This window comes from Phalacrocorax carbo, chromosome 7 (assembly GCF_963921805.1).
Source record: "Phalacrocorax carbo chromosome 7, bPhaCar2.1, whole genome shotgun sequence".
Classification (NCBI taxonomy): Eukaryota; Metazoa; Chordata; class Aves; order Suliformes; family Phalacrocoracidae; genus Phalacrocorax; species Phalacrocorax carbo.
This window is the reverse complement of record NC_087519.1, coordinates 4,566,921-4,583,395: the sequence shown is the minus strand read 5'-3', so window position 1 is coordinate 4,583,395 and position 16,475 is coordinate 4,566,921. Positions and strand designations below refer to the sequence as shown.

The window sequence follows — 16,475 nt, the reverse complement described above, 5'->3', positions numbered from 1 at the left end:
GGTGCCCAGAGGAGTCTCAGGCTTTTTGGTCTACAGCATTTGGCTTCTACTCCTGCAAGACCTGCCGGAGCCCTGCTGCAGCTGCCCACCGCCAGCAGCCCAGGACGGTCTCCCTGAAGAGCAGCCACCAGGGCGCAGCATTGCCCGTTCGCTCAGCCGCCGGCAGCCACCGTGTCTTGCACAGTGTCCAGCACAGTCCTGGCAAATTCATTAAGCTCGAACTGATTCTAGAGATCCCAACTCCAGTTTTGGGAAGTACTTCAAAATGAGCTCTTACGTGGTGCCTCCTTGGATCAGAGGGTGCTAACATTGCTATTTATGCCAGATTTCCAGGCTAAAATGATTCGAAACCCTCCCCATGGCTGTTCCTTCTTTTCTTTTTTTCATGTAACCAAATTCAAAACACACCAAAGGAGATGTTCCTTAGCACAAGGCACAGATAAGGTTTTCAACTTGTTGCCATCGAACCTTACGGATGATAAACATTTGTACGGGTTCCAAAAGAGTCTGACTATTAATGAAAGAACATACCCATTTGGAACCATTAAACGTCTAGCTCAGTCCCTTCAGTTAACAGACACTCCCAGTATGTCCCTCCAGTTTAGTATAATTTCCATACAGCCCTGCAAGTAATTTGCTAACATTCTCAAAGGGTTTTCCGTCATTCTGCTGCCCCCTAAATTCTACTGTTTGCAAGACTTTCACTTCACAAATTAAATTCAAAACTGTTCCGCTCCCCATCTACCAGTGACGAGAACACACACAAACATGGAGCAAACAGACCAGAATCAGGGAGACAGACTGATTTCTGTACTCTTGGACTGTTAAACAGAGCACTGTCACAGGTATATGGTGGAGTCTAAAGGGGAGGGGGACTCTCAGACAGCAAGGGTCCTAACAAATAAGCACCACAAGCTTGAGTCAGACCAGGAATCAAAGCAATGGGCACTAACAACCATCGCATGCTGAGGCACTGTGCTTTGAGCGGTCACCAGCCTTTCAGGCAGGTTGGCGAGGTGCTGAGCCAGCCGGGGCCTTGGCTGACTCTTATAACTGGCTTTATTTTCTCCCTAGTGGGCATCACTGCGGTGCATGAGCCCTTGGAGAGCACGGTGTTGGATTCCAGTCCACAGATGGAAAAGTGTAAGGGGAATAGAAGAAAGAAAGAAAGAAGCGATCCGTGTAACCACAGACCTGACCTCAGCAGCGTGCCAGTTTTTAGAGTGGATTTGGAGGGAAACAATAATCAAGGGCATAGTGATAAATGGATGCAACATTGGTTTCCTCCAGGCAAAACTTGTTGGCTGTATTTCTTTGATTAGAATAACTGTTTTTCCAGACAAAGGCAATGTGGTAGATTTATTCTGTTTGGTTATCAGCAAAGAACTCATTTTGCTGCACTGGAAATGCTTATGTAAGTTGGAGAAACTGGTGATACGCTGGGAAACATAGATATCAATGCATAATTCATATGGTAGGTGAGATCCAGCCACAGTGTAGTGCTGTAGAGGAATATCACGTATGAAAGGAATTTAGATTAGTTACCAGTAGACTTCCTAAAAGATCTGTCTTGGATTTGATCTGATTTAGTATGTTCGTTAATGACCTTGGCACAAAAAGAAGAAAACTGCTGAAAAATAGGGGAAAATGCCGACAAGACAAATTCTAGGAGCACTATCAATGCAACAGAGGGTTAGGGTGTCATACAGGAAGAACTGAACAACCTTGAGTACTGCAATAACTGAGGTGGGATGAAAATTGATAGCATACAGTGCAAGGTTGTGTGCTTAGGGACTAATAACAAGCATTTCTGTGTTAAAGTAGGATTCATATGTTGAAACAAATGAGGAGGAAAGCATCTAGAATGACTGTAAGCCACAAATATGATGCAGACATGAAAAAAGCAAAGCATGTATCAGGAGAGTTACTGCCAGTGAAGACAGGAGAGTATAAATGTGACTGTGTAGGGGCTAGACTGGACTGAGACTGGGATTCTCCATACATTTCTGGTCACCTATACACTCAAATTATGAATTTAAATAACGTAAATTAAAGCAGTAGTTCAGAAGGTGACGCCAGTGACCAAGGGAATGAAGAATTGATGCACAGTCTCTGATCCAATAAGAATTTAAAGAAAAGTAAAGGATTTAGCTCAGCAAAACGATGGGAGGAGGAGATACACTGGTTTGCTGTATCATATGGCACTTAGCCCAAGGCAAAGAGCTAGGGAGGGAAAGTACTATATAAGAAAAGGAACAGAGCTGATGCAAGAACAAATGGCTGAAAAATCACAATGAATAATTAAAGCTGGAAATAAAAGATCCTGACCCACATGAACAGCAAGGTCACAGGAGAGCCTTCCAGTGAGGGAAGGAGACTGCGGAGCAAAATCAGTTTATGGAAAGAAGCCTGTGACACGCTGCTGGTAGTAGCAGAAAGCTAACCCTTGGGCTCACGAGATACTTTCAAGTCCTAAACAGTGAAAACAAGGGCTCAGGTCTCCTATGGTTTTCTATAGATGAAGGCATGGATTTCTGGCTTTTATGCTGCTGCTAAGCATCTGTGTAGGAACACCTCGTATTCAGCAGGTCCCTGAAAGGACTCAACCTCTCTTAAAATCTATTACAGTAAAAAGAAGCAAAATTAACAGTGTTTGCATACAGGCTATTACAAATCTAACAGTTGGGAAATTTCATGTGTTTTTGGTTCTTTTCCTGCATTAGAGGGGAGCAGTTTCATATTCATAGACCCAACCATGCATGTTGAAGTGTGTGGCCACTGGCCGACCTATGTTTTCAGTAATAACAGCTGATGTGATCTGTGATTTCTGAGTCTTGTGCCAACATGAGTGCTGGGTTTGCCTATATATTTGGGTTGGTGTTCAGTGTGCTGGAAACAACCCATACGCACCGTATGCAAGAATCCAGATTCCATCTGGTTACAGCAGGGTTTTGTAAAAAATATCTAAAGAGCTAGGCAAAGGATTAGAATAAAGAGGTGCTAATAGGGTGCAGTTGGGACAGGAAAGGAAGCTGTAAAGAATTTAATGGAAAAAGAGGGTCAAGGAACATAAAAAATAAAATAGGAAGAAAAAGAGGCATTTTTTTAAAAGGTGAAAGAGTAACAATAATAAAGAATGAAAGATTCTTTTATTTTTGCCAGTTTCAACAAAACCCTTAAGAAAATTCTCTTCTCTGACGTTTAATTTTAAAACATGTCAGCGTATCCAATCCTTTTTTCAATCCTGCTTTGTTTTTTTCAGATGCTGGGTTGCAGTTGCGAAGTTCTAATCTTCTCCTTGGCCTCGTGAAACTACTGTCCCCTGCCCCATGTTATTTGGCTCTCCCAAGAGGTGGCTGAAGTTCAAAGGGATATATAATTTGCAAAGCACTTTGGGATCATGCTGGAAGAAAGACACTATTATTAATATCATACCCTTTTTTTTTATTCTCCAGATCACTTTACATATATAGTGTGGGTTATTATTTTTTTATTTTTATTACAACCTCAACAGCAATAGCCTCCTCGTCTTCCTCCATTTATACAACATGACCTCACCCCATCCCAAAGAGTTTGCAATCCAGATTATACATGGATTGAGAGAGGAAGCACAGTGTGGGATAGTGAATTAAAGTCACTCAAAACATCCAAAAGAGAAACAGACTGAGTGCCCTCTGACCTGGCCCTGTGCTGGTCACAAGACCCTTCTCTAGAGATAAATTCTCTGTGAGACAATTCTCTTAAATATTAAGTAAAAGTGTAAATGTGGTTCAAAATGCACAAAACAGAGCAGGTTTACTACAGAAAGGAAAGCATTGTTCCTTCTTCTGGACTCAGGTGAAGGGGTTAGGTCTGAGTGGAAATGGGAAAGGACCGTATTGTAACAAGATGCTACAATAATTTTACTTGAAACCCTAAAACAAATTCAGGGCTCATAAAAAAAGCATTGACATGGTGAAAGAGAATGGTTTCTTTAAGATGTTCTTGGTCAGAGAATATGCTAAGCATGCATTTCTAATATCTGGGTGGGCAAACGCAAGTGGAAATTTAAATTCTACAGAGGCACAGGGAATGTGCTTCTGAAAATGTTTCCAGTCAAAAGCATGTTAAGTGTGAAAGTGTGGTCTACACGGAGGGAGTGAGGGAGTGTGGTCTATCAGATCATCAGCAAGGATTTTGTGGCCTTTCCGGGTACTAAGCACATTTGGGGTTTGCTGTCATTGCTCTGAAAAAAATCAACCAACAACAGTGTCACCATGCCAGTGGTAACTGCTCCTGGGGAGAACTGTGCTAAATTGCGGCTATAAATTGCCTGGTAACTCCATACAGAAGAAGAGATACCTTGGAATAACATTAAGGGCTGGACCTGAATCCCCAAAGGAACACAATCTGGATATAAAACAGAGTATTCCTTTCTCAGGAGGTTTTGTGTGGTTTAACCTAACGCACTCTCACTGCCCTGGACAAGCAGCAATGTCATGGTGAAAGTGTGCAACAAAGAGGAGACTTCTCCAAGGGCTCAGGGTCATGGAGATCCCATCCCATTGAGGGACAGCACTGTGGGCTTCTGGCTCTACCAGACCTGATGGCCAAGACCTCCCTTTGCTGCTCTTGGCTAGTAGAGGCAGAAGCTACCTGCTTCTTCTGGAGCTTTGTAAGTTGCTTTTCTTCATCTCAGCCACCCGGAACCCCTCCATATACTGCCTGGGCTCACTCCAATCCCCTCCCACTGGCTTCACACAAGGCCTAGAAGAAATATTTCCAGCCAGGTCAGAAACACAAGCATACGCTCCTTGTTTCTGTCTTTCTGAGAGAATGACATGACTCCAGTGATCCCAACATCACTGAATTCAGGAAACTTCCTCATGGAAAGTTTGGTTCTCCTTATACACCACATGGGGTATCACATCATACCTTTCAGTACCACTGAAAGCAATACGGCCACAATATTGTACAGCAGCAGTAATAGGCAGTGCAGACAGAAAACGAAACCTGAAACAGCCTAGCCTTATTGATGGATTGCCTGACACTGGATTTCCCTGCTTCAGGGCACTTTAATCACAGTGCAGGTCTGATTAGAAGGAAGTGTGCTGTTTCTCATTTTCCCTATTGTTTCTGCCAGCAGGATTAGCTTCGTAGGTATGTTCCTCTGGTTTGTCAGATTATACAAGATGCAACAGCTAGCAGGTTGTTTTGAATATGCCTTTTTTTTTTAGATATTGTTGAACTTTATCCTAAATTGATTTTATGTTTTAACTACTATCAAAAGTGGGGCGTCTACACTACTCTGCAATGCTAAACATTACTGCAGGGCAAGAGTGAACTTTTTTGTTAGAAAACAAACTGAACAAATTAATTTGCCTTCCTGTGTTTTGTCATTTTGGCCAGAAACGTCTTTTTTTTAGACAATGCAGATCAAAATTAATTCAGCTAAAAGTGCTTGCCAAATTAAAGAGAGAGCTTTTTATTATTTTTAGAACTCATTACTGCTAGATCTCTACTCCTACTGATGCAAAAAACCGCCCTTACTGAGGAAAGCATCTAAAATGTGTTTCATCACAATTTCTTGACTTCAGCAAGATTCAGGTAGGTTTCCAAAACTACGCAGGTGTTGCTAGACACTGTACAAACTTCACATGAAGAAGAGATGCTCCTCACCTAAAGGCTCCCAGTCCGGACTACGCTAACACAGATCAGGCATGTAACACAGCAGGTCAGCTATAGTAGCTTAAAAGCTGTGAGTTGTTTGTGAGGTTGTTTTGTGGCACCATCTGACAATTAATCAGACCCTACTCTGTGCTGATTCAAAAAATAAAAGGTTAGATATGTAATCACTGTACTCTTGTCTAGCTTTATACTGCAAGTTGCTCTGTCACCCAGGAGGCAGCCAAGGGGAAAAGAAAACCATCCCCAAACAATGCACGAAGGCAGCTTGCATGGAATCTGGCCTTAGTGGCCACAAATTAAATGGACCCTGAGGTAATGAAAATCTGACCTGTTCAACCAAAGGAAATTAATATTACAGCTGGTTACTATGGCTAACAAAGTGTCTCAATACTTTTAGACATTTTCATCATGTTCATGAGATGGAGGCTTTGGAAATGGGCGATTTGTGAAGGAAAACGATATTGGGTTTTATTATTTTTTAACTCCTTACCGTGACTGGCAGGGGTGTGTGTTACATTTCCTGACCTGGGGCTCGGGGCGGTTCACTCGTTGGCAGTCACTGTCATTCACCAGCGTCATGGTCTTGTTAATAATTCGAGTACAGGACACAATGGTCTTCCGTTCACCTACAAGTCAAATGAAAAAACAACTCTGAAAAAGGAAACCAGCGACTAAGAACAAAACCATGTCAACTCATTAACCAAAACTCAAAAGCTAGGAAGTCCCTACTACCTCTGCAAGATGTAATCTACACAGACCCACCACCTCTGGAAGCAATCTTATTTCCCACTTCTGTCTTACTTTGGTATTGTTCTGGTTTTTTTTTCAGAAAAGCTACCAATCTTTTTCCAATATTTGCAAAAATCAGTGCTTCACAGGAACAGCACGTTGGGCTTTCTCTTTCTTGTGTTTAATGTGAAAACAATCTTGAAAACAATTTGCTTTCATTTCTGGTTCCTCCTCCCCATGTAGCTGTGCCCTGTAATCACCTAGGACAGGTGCTCCAGCTATGTAAGCTGAGGCCACACAACCATCCACCCCTCAGTGACTGATAATGACAGTACAGCTGCCCCTTGCTGCTCCCCATTCAGGATGAGTCAGGTTGAAAAGGAGTGACTGGGGTTCAACGGTGATAAACTGGGCTTGTCTGTATTTCACAGAGGTGAAATTAAGCCACCAAAATAAATTATTTGGCATCTTCTGGTCCTCCAGGCTTAAAAACCCTGCCAGTAGGAGACATCTCAGGAGCAGCCAGCATTTCTCATGTAATCTGTGCATCAGCAGTTTCACTGAGACGCAGCAGTGTGGCCCTCAGGGCTCAGCCTTCTACTGTGTGACATCAGGAAAGCTGTGCCACGGGGCAGCATGACAATGACCAGATGTGACAAGGAAAATGCCACCCCTGCACCATGTGACTATGCCTCACTGATAATTACTCTGGCTTCTCAGATCCTCTTCTTAACCCCGAGTCTGCACCAAGTTGAGTTTATTAATGATCTGCAGCAGATCATAAAAAATAACTTTAATTCTGTTAATAAAAAATTTGTAAAGGTCTGTATGGAAGAGAAAAGGCCCTTCCCAGCTTGGGTAAGTAATAAATGCATCTGACAACCAAGATATGAGATATCCATTGCCATCCAAGCTACAGGTGGTGGGAGCCATGTTGCCAGGTACTGATTTGATTCAAATATGTGGCAGGCTTGCAACTCAAATCATAAGGGCCAGAAACAAATTTCCTGCTCATTCATGTGAGGGTTTAATGACTCTAAGAAATTATTGTTTTAAAACATGAGTCTCCATTTTTAAATGAGTTCTATTTACAGAGGAAAATAAATCCACAGTTTCAGTCCACTGAGAGCAGTGAGCCTTCAAATTTGAAGACGAGCACTCTTACTTTGTGTCATATAATATGATAAATAATTGGGTCTGCTGGTGAAGAAAGACTGGCCAGAATGCATGGAAGTGATCCATTTTCCTCAGGGAAAAACCTACTTCTTCCAGCACTGAAAATTCAATGGACAGTGGCTGACAAACCAGTCTCTGGTTTCACAGGCATCAATTCCCCCCAGGGTTTCGGCAAATCTGTCTCAGCACATCCTAGGGATCATCTGAAAAGTGTGATTTGCAATGTGCTCACATAGTCCCAGAAGGTCTAGCTCGCATTAAGAGCGTCTGACGCAATCTCCAGGAGTTGTCACAGCAGCACTGCCCCCATTTCATCCCTGGGGAAGGAAGTGTCTTTCAGTGAACATGCCTGAACACCTGTGAAAACTCTGCTCCAAGAATGTGACGGAGGCTTGAGATATGGGGCTGCACACAGCGCCTTGAGCCATCCGCGGAGCACTAATCCAGGTGCAGTTGCAGCCTACGGTAACGAGCCGACAAAGCAGCGTCCCTGCCAAAATGCTGGGTGAAAATTAACTGTGGGGATGTGGATGATAGCTGGGAGAGCCGGTGAGAATGAGCTCTCATTTGAGTTCGTAATGGCAACATCCATTCCCATGGCCAGTTTCCTTCATGCTTTGGCAACACTGTCTTCTGCAGGCACCTCTCTAATGGCTGGTGTCTGCAAACCCCGCACAGCAAGTCCCACCAAGCTTCCAAATGGCCTTACCTCCTCCACACTGCACGCTGCACCCTTCCCATCCGCTGTGCGTCCAGATGTACAAAGAATCCTGTTGCTTTTCTGGCTCGCTTCTGTTTTCAGCAGTATAGTTTACAGGAATGGTGTATTCATAATGAATTCCATAATTCTGGTCATGAAATAACAGCACCTGGTTCAGCAGGAAAAGAAAGGCTGTTACAACACACTGTGTACTGGGAAAGCCAACAGACTGCAGAGACAGTAATGCTGGAAATGCGGTCTCAGGCCAGTATTTCTAAAATATAAGTACCCCATGAAATGCAACCAAATCTTTATCTAGAAACCTGAAATTACAGTGGTATTGGTAAAACAGGGCACCTGCGGGAGCAATACTGCTCGTAATTTGTGAATATTTAAAACAGTCATGGAGGTGTTTAAACCTGGAATTTGGTGCATGACTTTGTCTCAGTCTCAAATGCAATCGGTGGGCCACTAGCGGAAGAGAAATAGTAAGACAACAGGAAGCATTAAATTAGCAGTTTTCACCTAACAACTATTTTAATGAGCATTTAGAGTTAAAAAGTCACTCATCATACCTGTCCTACCCTTGTTTTCTAGAAAGCAAGTTGTCTGCAAGCCTCATGCAGAGACTCAGGCTTATGTTTGGGGATCTCTGTAGGGAATGGGCAAGTTCTGGGCTAACACTGTACTTTTTACAGATCATGGTCCTGGGCAGCCTGCTCTGCTCTACCCTGCTTGAGCAGGAGGTTTGGACAGACAGCCTCCAGAAGTCCCTTTCAACTTCAACCATTGGGTGGTTCTGTCAGCTGCAGTGTTTACTGTTGCATTTGAGTTGGGCCACAGCAGTCCATAGCTTGGAGGCAGAAATGTTTATTAACACATCTGAAGGAACAAGCTGAACCTTCTCAAAGTAAAAACAACTAATGCAAAAAAAAAAAAAAAAGCCACAGGCCTCCTGGGGACGGTGGCAATCAAAGTGAGCGTGACTATTCCTGCTGGCAAGCTGTAGGAGCAGGATTTTATTGTCTCAGAAACCTGAGGTTGACAAGGAAGAGCCACATCATACAGCTGCTGGCAACACATATATTTTTCATACCCTGCATATTGCTAGAGGAAGGTGAAACCTGCTTCCAAGAGCACGCTGATTATTTCCCATGGAGTCACATGTGATGTCCCTAGTGTTATTATTCCCAAACTCACTGACCATTAAAAAAGGCAGAGGAACAGAGGAAAAGGCTTAATTTTTCACCACAGGTAGATGACAATTCTGGTCCTGTTTTGATTTACAAGTGGGCTTCATTTGTTCTCACTTCCACTGGCTCGAGTCAGAAGTGACTAGAAAACACCCAACGGAGTATGAGGTCGATGGAATCTGAATTACCACAGTATTAACAAATGTCATAGAAGTACTACTGTAATGCAAATTTGCAAGTGCTATTTTCTCCCAACAATAATTGTTTCCCATTCAGATTGGCAGAAATCACTCCTTCTTAGCCAATAATCTCACTAAAGCTGTCATAAGCTCATTTAACCAAAAAAATAACCATATGTGCTGAAAGAAGCAGTCCAGCTTGCAGCCGCTGACATCCTGGAGGTCTGTGCAGTGAACACCGCGGGGCTACACAAACTCCGCACCCTTGAGTTGCTCTGCACAGCGCATAACCCTGGGCAGAAAAGCATCTTCCAGAAGACGTGGGGAACCGAGACATGATTTTGCTTCAGCTGCAGAGGGAGCCTAACACCAGAGCTGAATACCACAGTTAAAACTAACCAGCCATCATTACAGTCTCAAAGATGAATGTTTTTTTTTTTTAAACCCAATTCAAAATACCAGGCAGTCAGAGGCAGAGAACGCAAGACCTGCTCTGGCTTTCTTTAAGTGCATGAGATACAAACAGCTTGTTCTACAGAATTGATCAATCAGTCTTGCATAAAGCATCTTTATGCTCGGGGAGTGTTTGGTTGTCCTCTGTTGCCAAGAGGAGGTCTAGCACAGGCATAGTTACACAAACATTAATTTCTCCAAGAAATATACTTACAGCAATGCACTTGGAGAAATGCCTCAAGTATTAAAAACCAGCTCCTAAAAAGAAATCCTTATTATCTCAATATGGGTGCAAGACTAGTGAATCTAAAGGCCCATATGAAACCAATTTCATGCAATTTCGTAGCCATATATAATTGGGGTGTGTGTGTATGTGTGCATAATTGGTTTCAAATGCAGGTCACAATGGATTGACTGAAGCTTCTGGCTCTTTGTCAGTCCAGTGTATTCCACCACTGTTTGAACAACAGTTTTCTATTTTAGAGGTAACTGGTAACCATCCTGCCTTTCTTGTGTTGAAAGAATGAAACCCACTACCCTGTATCAAGGAAAAGATTAATATCTGATTTGAAGAAAAGACTTCACGTGTGCTTTGTTTATGACTGGCAGTGATTTTAAGCCACATGTTTTTTAATGGTCTGGTAACTTTTACTTTTCTCCTTTTTAATCATTGGCGGGGGGGGGGGGAAGGTCAAGAAGGAAAATTTCCTCTGTTGATATCTGCTGAAAATGCCAGTCTGTACCTGGAAAGGACACTCATGGAGGACCTCGTAATCACTAGTTTCCTATGTTAGTTACTTAGTTCTTAATGAAGGGGAAACGAGTTTTTCTTTAAAAACAAAGCTCCACTGATGCTGAAGTTCACAAAATGCTGGTACCAGATTTTACTGCAGTACACCTCGACTAAGTAACACCCTGCAAGGCCGCAAGAGCTGGCAAAGAAACCCTGCACAGCATCTTCACAAATGGTTCCTGTGCAACTCCTTTTTGTTGCATGAGGCTAGGAAGACCTTGGCAGTACAAGATACTTTGTCAGAGTCCTGGTATCAGGAAGGAAGACTTGTGTTAAGGGTAGAGTCAAGCAGAAGATGATTTTTCTGATGATGAAGGCTCCTGTATACACCTCCCTTGTGTGGGCAGACCTTGAATTACATGGCTGGGTCAGGAAGGTGCAGCTGTGCCCAAACCTGCACCACTGACTATATCAGCAGCAACCTCTTTGAATCCAGCTTTACACTGGTCTGTGTGTGGGTCTGGTAAACTCACTCATCTGTCTGAGAAAGCAAAGAACCTCATGTTCCTACGCAGCATATTTTGACACAGAGAAAGTACTGACAAAGTGGAGCATTACTATTATTTTTTGTGTGTGCGTGAAAAGTTCAAGCAACTTCTGAGCTTTTCAAACTGGGCCATGAAATGCTGCACGAGAAACACCAGCAAGCCAAAAAATTCAGGTGAGGAAAGGGACAGTCTGATATTTAGCAGGACTTACAGATAGCCTTCAGTGAACAAATGTGGTAAAAAGTCACAAGGAAAAGAAACAGCACACAGAAAAATGTAATTGGATAAAAAAAAGTTACAGGAAACAATGCATACATTAAAATACTCTATGTTTGTATGCAAACCTTGCTACAGAAACTGTAAAGCTTTCTACAGACTTTCTACTATTAACGCATATATGAGACAGGCATTATTACAGCTATCTTCTGGATAAAAACATCGAGGTTACCACCAACATTAAGGGACTGGCTCATGAGTCACCCCATCACCTGTTAGTGACAGGACTGGGACTACAAGCCTGTTCTTCCCACCCCTGTGGACTTCTCATTCATGTTCTCATACAGCAGCCATACGACTGTTTAGAAAATGATGTGCCTCGTTAACAGAAGGTCTATGTTGAACATCAGGAAAAACTTTCAAGAATACCTTAAAATACATAAAATTGAAAAAACAATATAAAGAAAACAAGGAACATTTCTGTGTGTAACTAAGTCACTACAGAGGGTCAAGTTCACACGTGTCATCTGTTCATGCCATATCTACATCTCTTCTGTTAGACCAAAGTGTATTTAAATATAGAATATGTTCTGGCACAAGCTGACAAGATATTTTAGTAAATACCCTTTCATGTGCGTGAGTAGGTATGTCCATGAAATAAATAAGGCCCCGGGAAACCTACAACCTCCGGAATGGACCTGTCACATTGTCTGCGACACATTACAGGAGTATCCTGTACTGGACATTAGTCTACTGGGACACTGCACGCTCTCCCAGAATAGAGTATCATTTGTTTTTAAGTAGGGACCTGGGTTTGTCCAGCCCTTGCAATGCTGCAGAAGAATTCAGAGAGAGCACTACAGCATACCTTTAAAAAGCTCTGCTGAGGAAGCAAACAATCAAAGTTTAAATTTCAGCTAGAATATCAACCCTATATGTTGCATCACTTAAGAAACACAAACAAAGGATATAAAGTTACCATCAAGTGTAGTGGTATTTTAGTTGGTCCTTTGGCAGAGATTTTCTCCCACAGACCCCTTCGCACGTACCGGACAGTAGTGCCTGCGATCTGAAACTCACCAGGAAGCTCAATTTTCCAGTCGCTGTTAATGGATCTCTTACTGGAATCTTTTAAAGCTGGAATGAATCAAACACCATGGAATGAGATGTAAGCAAATTTGTAATTACAGTATAGGCTATTGAGCTTCTGTCTCAGCCCACCTGAAGTACAAGATGCAGTAGCCTTGTAACAGACAGTTTAAAAGAAAAAAAGGTATAATTATAGCTGACTCGTCATAACATTTCTAACTTGGGCATATTCTGTATCTCAGTTGATGAAGGCATTTCTAATTATATTAACATTGCTATTAAGTAAAAATAAAGTCATATGAACTGGTCTTTCAAAGGCTTTACTACTTAAATTTTTACTTTCTGCTTTCCGAATAAGCAATGTTCTCCAGTTTCAAACCTTTAGGCATTCTCTGTGCCCTTCCACTGCCAGAAAATTTAAGGGGAAGAAAAAAAGAGTGTGCAGAAGGAGTTACAAAGGAAATAAAAGGAAGGAAAGATAACTACCCACTGTCTTTGAAAAAATACTACTGATTTAGGACTAAATGGTAGAAGTCTTCCACAGTTTGACCTATTTCAGAAGCATGTCCAAAAGCCACAGATACTCCTGGCATATTGTTGAATTCAGTTAGATATACAGCTCTGCTTTTGCAGAGGGAAGCTTGCACAACTTAAAGGTTTTTCTTTGATTCTCAGTGAAGAGAGATTTAATTTGGATTTAAAAGTAATACTAAAACACTACAGCATTGTGCTAACAAGCAAGACCCACAAAGTGGAGGTGACTGACTAGGAAAGTGCAAAATTTACTAGCCCATTTTCCTTATCGAAGCTGAGCAGAGTGGAGATTGGAAAGAGAGAGCATAATTAGAGAACAGTCAGAGCCATAATTCTTCCTGGAATAATCGCAATATTATTTGTCAAAGGTTACACAGGAAACATGTAGGCTTATATGTAGAATGAACATGCCTGGAATATCTGGTATATTATTGGAAATAAACACTTAGATCACTTTAAGGATTATTCTCAAATCTAACTATTTAGATTTTAATCTTAGAAATTGACAGTGCCATAAATTTGGACACATATATGAAATTGGCAGACATGATGTAAGAAACAAATACCACAGAGTAGCTGCTTGAGTATGACCTGAAGATACTTCTGGTAAAACACTTACATACTTGCAGTGTTATACTCTTACAGCTATTAAAACTGGTAGTTGGGGTGAAATAGTATGAGAACACCAGTGGCTGTAAACTGAAGTCTGGTTTGCAAGGCAAGAGCTGCATATTTTTATGTAGACTGCCCATCCAGAGACTGACTGGTCTGGTACCAGTTGGGTTCAGAGATTCTCATTCAGATGGTATATACGGAAACCTACTCTGATCTTCAAGCATTAACATAAAATTCACAGACCATTTATCTCTGAACTCTCCTTCCCAATGAAGCAACACAAATCTGCATTTTTTTTAGTTTTTAGTTTCCAGGCAGAACCAGCTTTTGAAACTCTATTTTCCTGAACTTCCTTTGAGAAAAAGATCAGTCAAACCTCTGTGTCGATACACGCATGAGGATTTGCAAGTGCAAAATAAAACCGCTCCCGAGTCGATGTGTGCTCCATAATGCAAACATTGAACAAGTTAACATTTAGCTGTCATAGTTGTACGGAGAAGTCAAGTTACGAAGCCGAGACTGGTCAGTGGACAGAATGTGAACTTGGCAGATGAGCTTATTACCCCTTGTGCTCAAGCCTGGAGAGCAGGATATTCCAACCTGCAAGCACTAGCTACAGGCACAATTTAGAACGACCCGTATGTTGTTCTAAATTATTCCAGAGGCTTTTTGGGGAGTTAAAAAACTGGACAGACATTATAAGCTCCAGCATCAGAAATAGGCAGAGCTTATGGTCAGGATACTTCCTGATGTCTTCTTTGCTCTCAAAAGGCAGAAGCAGGCGAGATACGATCTACCCTTGGGTTTGATGGAAACTAGGCCATAAATAAAAAACATCAGCAGGCAAGGAACAGCCTGCCACAGCCACCTTCCTTTCAGAGTCCATGAGCTGGACACACATGCGTAAGGTCAGATACTGTAAAATCACATCTGTCCTGTCAGGAAGTGTCTCTATGTGTCAACAAAGAAAGGTCTATTGCAGAAGGAAGCCCTGTAAGATGGATATTCAGAAGAAAAGATACTTAGAGTAACATGTCCTCTCTTCCAGCATAACCTATTGCATCAGCATCACTGATATCCTTCAAACACTGAAAGGCAGCTCCAGCCATAAGGACATCACATTACTGTTGACTCGTCAGTGCAAGCTGATATAGGGATTTACGTGTTTTCTACATTAGAACGGAAGCACAGTTATTCAGATGTCTGTGCGGTGCATTGAGGGAAGAGAAAATTCGCAGACCCTGTTTTAACAGAGATGAAGTCCCAGGCCCCGTTGTGGAGATCCATGCACCATGATCAAATTTGCCCTGACATCAGACAGAAAGAATAGCCCAAGTGTTATTGGGCTTCCTTAGTCCAAGGTTAACTTTGTCTTTTGGTTAAGCCTTTAACAAGACGTTTCCTTAACCGTCAGCATTTCATGCCTATTTTATTCTCTTCCAGTAAAAAATACACCTTGGGTTTCACTTAACTGAGTGTGTTGCAAGAAGGTAAGTGGAGCTGATTTAAAGCCTTTCCAAGTCAATAGGAAAATCTCCCATTGTCATCTCTTTGGATCAAGTCCCCATAGCCAGCAAAGCCTTCTAGGCGAGCCTAGGCTATATGTAAGTGCTTAGGAGACAAGGAACTGGACTTCTTGTCAACTGTACAATACAACAGACTTAACAGTTGGGTCTCATTTACTGTGGGAGTGTTTGTAGCGATACTGGGCTGTTCTGCATAGACTTTCCTTTTATTCTAGTTGCCATGTCTTACACCTTCTATACAGTATTACAGTGAAGGTTCCCTCAAGAAATGAGGGGCCAGCTCATCCCTTCCTCAAATGAGGTTTAAGAGGAAGGTAATCCCTCTTAGATTTATCTTCAGGGGGTTTCCTGAAAAACTGTTCCATTTGGCTCAACAGGACAAGTGCCTGGCTCCACAGATCCCAGCGGGTCTGCCGAAGGCAAGAGAAAATACCTGAACTGATTCCAGTGGAAACCTATTTTTAGACTATTCCACGTACAGTGCACAGGCATGTTCCCAGGCACCTGGGAACCTCTGTGTTGTTAAAATGGTCCCTAGCATACCTTATGGCCCAGGTTAACTTGAATTCTCCCAAACAGCTCCCAGCATGGCTCAGGATCCAGGACTTTCCACGGTCCCTTCCCAATATAAGCAGTATGCAAGCAGCCTCCCTTCAATGGGGGCTGAAAGCCTACACACAAGATGCTCCATGACCACTGGCCTCAGTGCCCAGGAATATTTCAGAGCACATTCAGTTTACCAGCTAATGATCATTTGTAGCGTTTAACCTCTGGGGACATCTGGAGCAGGTGGAGGTCGCAAGGTCCTCTGCGTCTGTGTGTGCCTTTCTGAGGATCTGCATCCTGAGGAGTTACTGGAGAAAGGTGGAACATCCTTCTGTCCTGCTGCACACAACCTTCATGACAGCTATCATGGTCCCAACAGGGGTTCCAAAATCAGGGTGGAAGGAAATTGCAGGTATGCTTTCCCCAGGACGAGTGGGATGTATGTGGGGGAACGTTTTTCCTGCGGGAAGTTGTCTCTGGCACATAGACTAAGGGTATGATGATGTCCTGGTATTTGCATGCTACAGCAATATAACTCTGGCTGCGGCTTACTTCTCTTCCTGCTTTGTTC

At 42.5% G+C, this 16,475-nt stretch overlaps 1 protein-coding gene across 2 annotated transcripts in view; it reads right to left on the bottom strand.

The window, feature by feature from the left end:
- ADAMTS17 (ADAM metallopeptidase with thrombospondin type 1 motif 17) overlaps nt 1-16,475 on the bottom strand; it is a 195,700-nt gene that overhangs the window by 35,298 nt on the left and 143,927 nt on the right. For both annotated transcript variants that reach the window (XM_064456130.1, XM_064456129.1), the window contains 3 exons: nt 12,574-12,731; nt 8,282-8,441; nt 6,158-6,293 (listed from right to left, as the gene is read on the bottom strand). In XM_064456130.1, the coding sequence (XP_064312200.1) occupies nt 6,158-6,293; nt 8,282-8,441; nt 12,574-12,731 (454 nt within the window). The remainder of the gene's footprint in view (nt 1-6,157; nt 6,294-8,281; nt 8,442-12,573; nt 12,732-16,475) is intronic.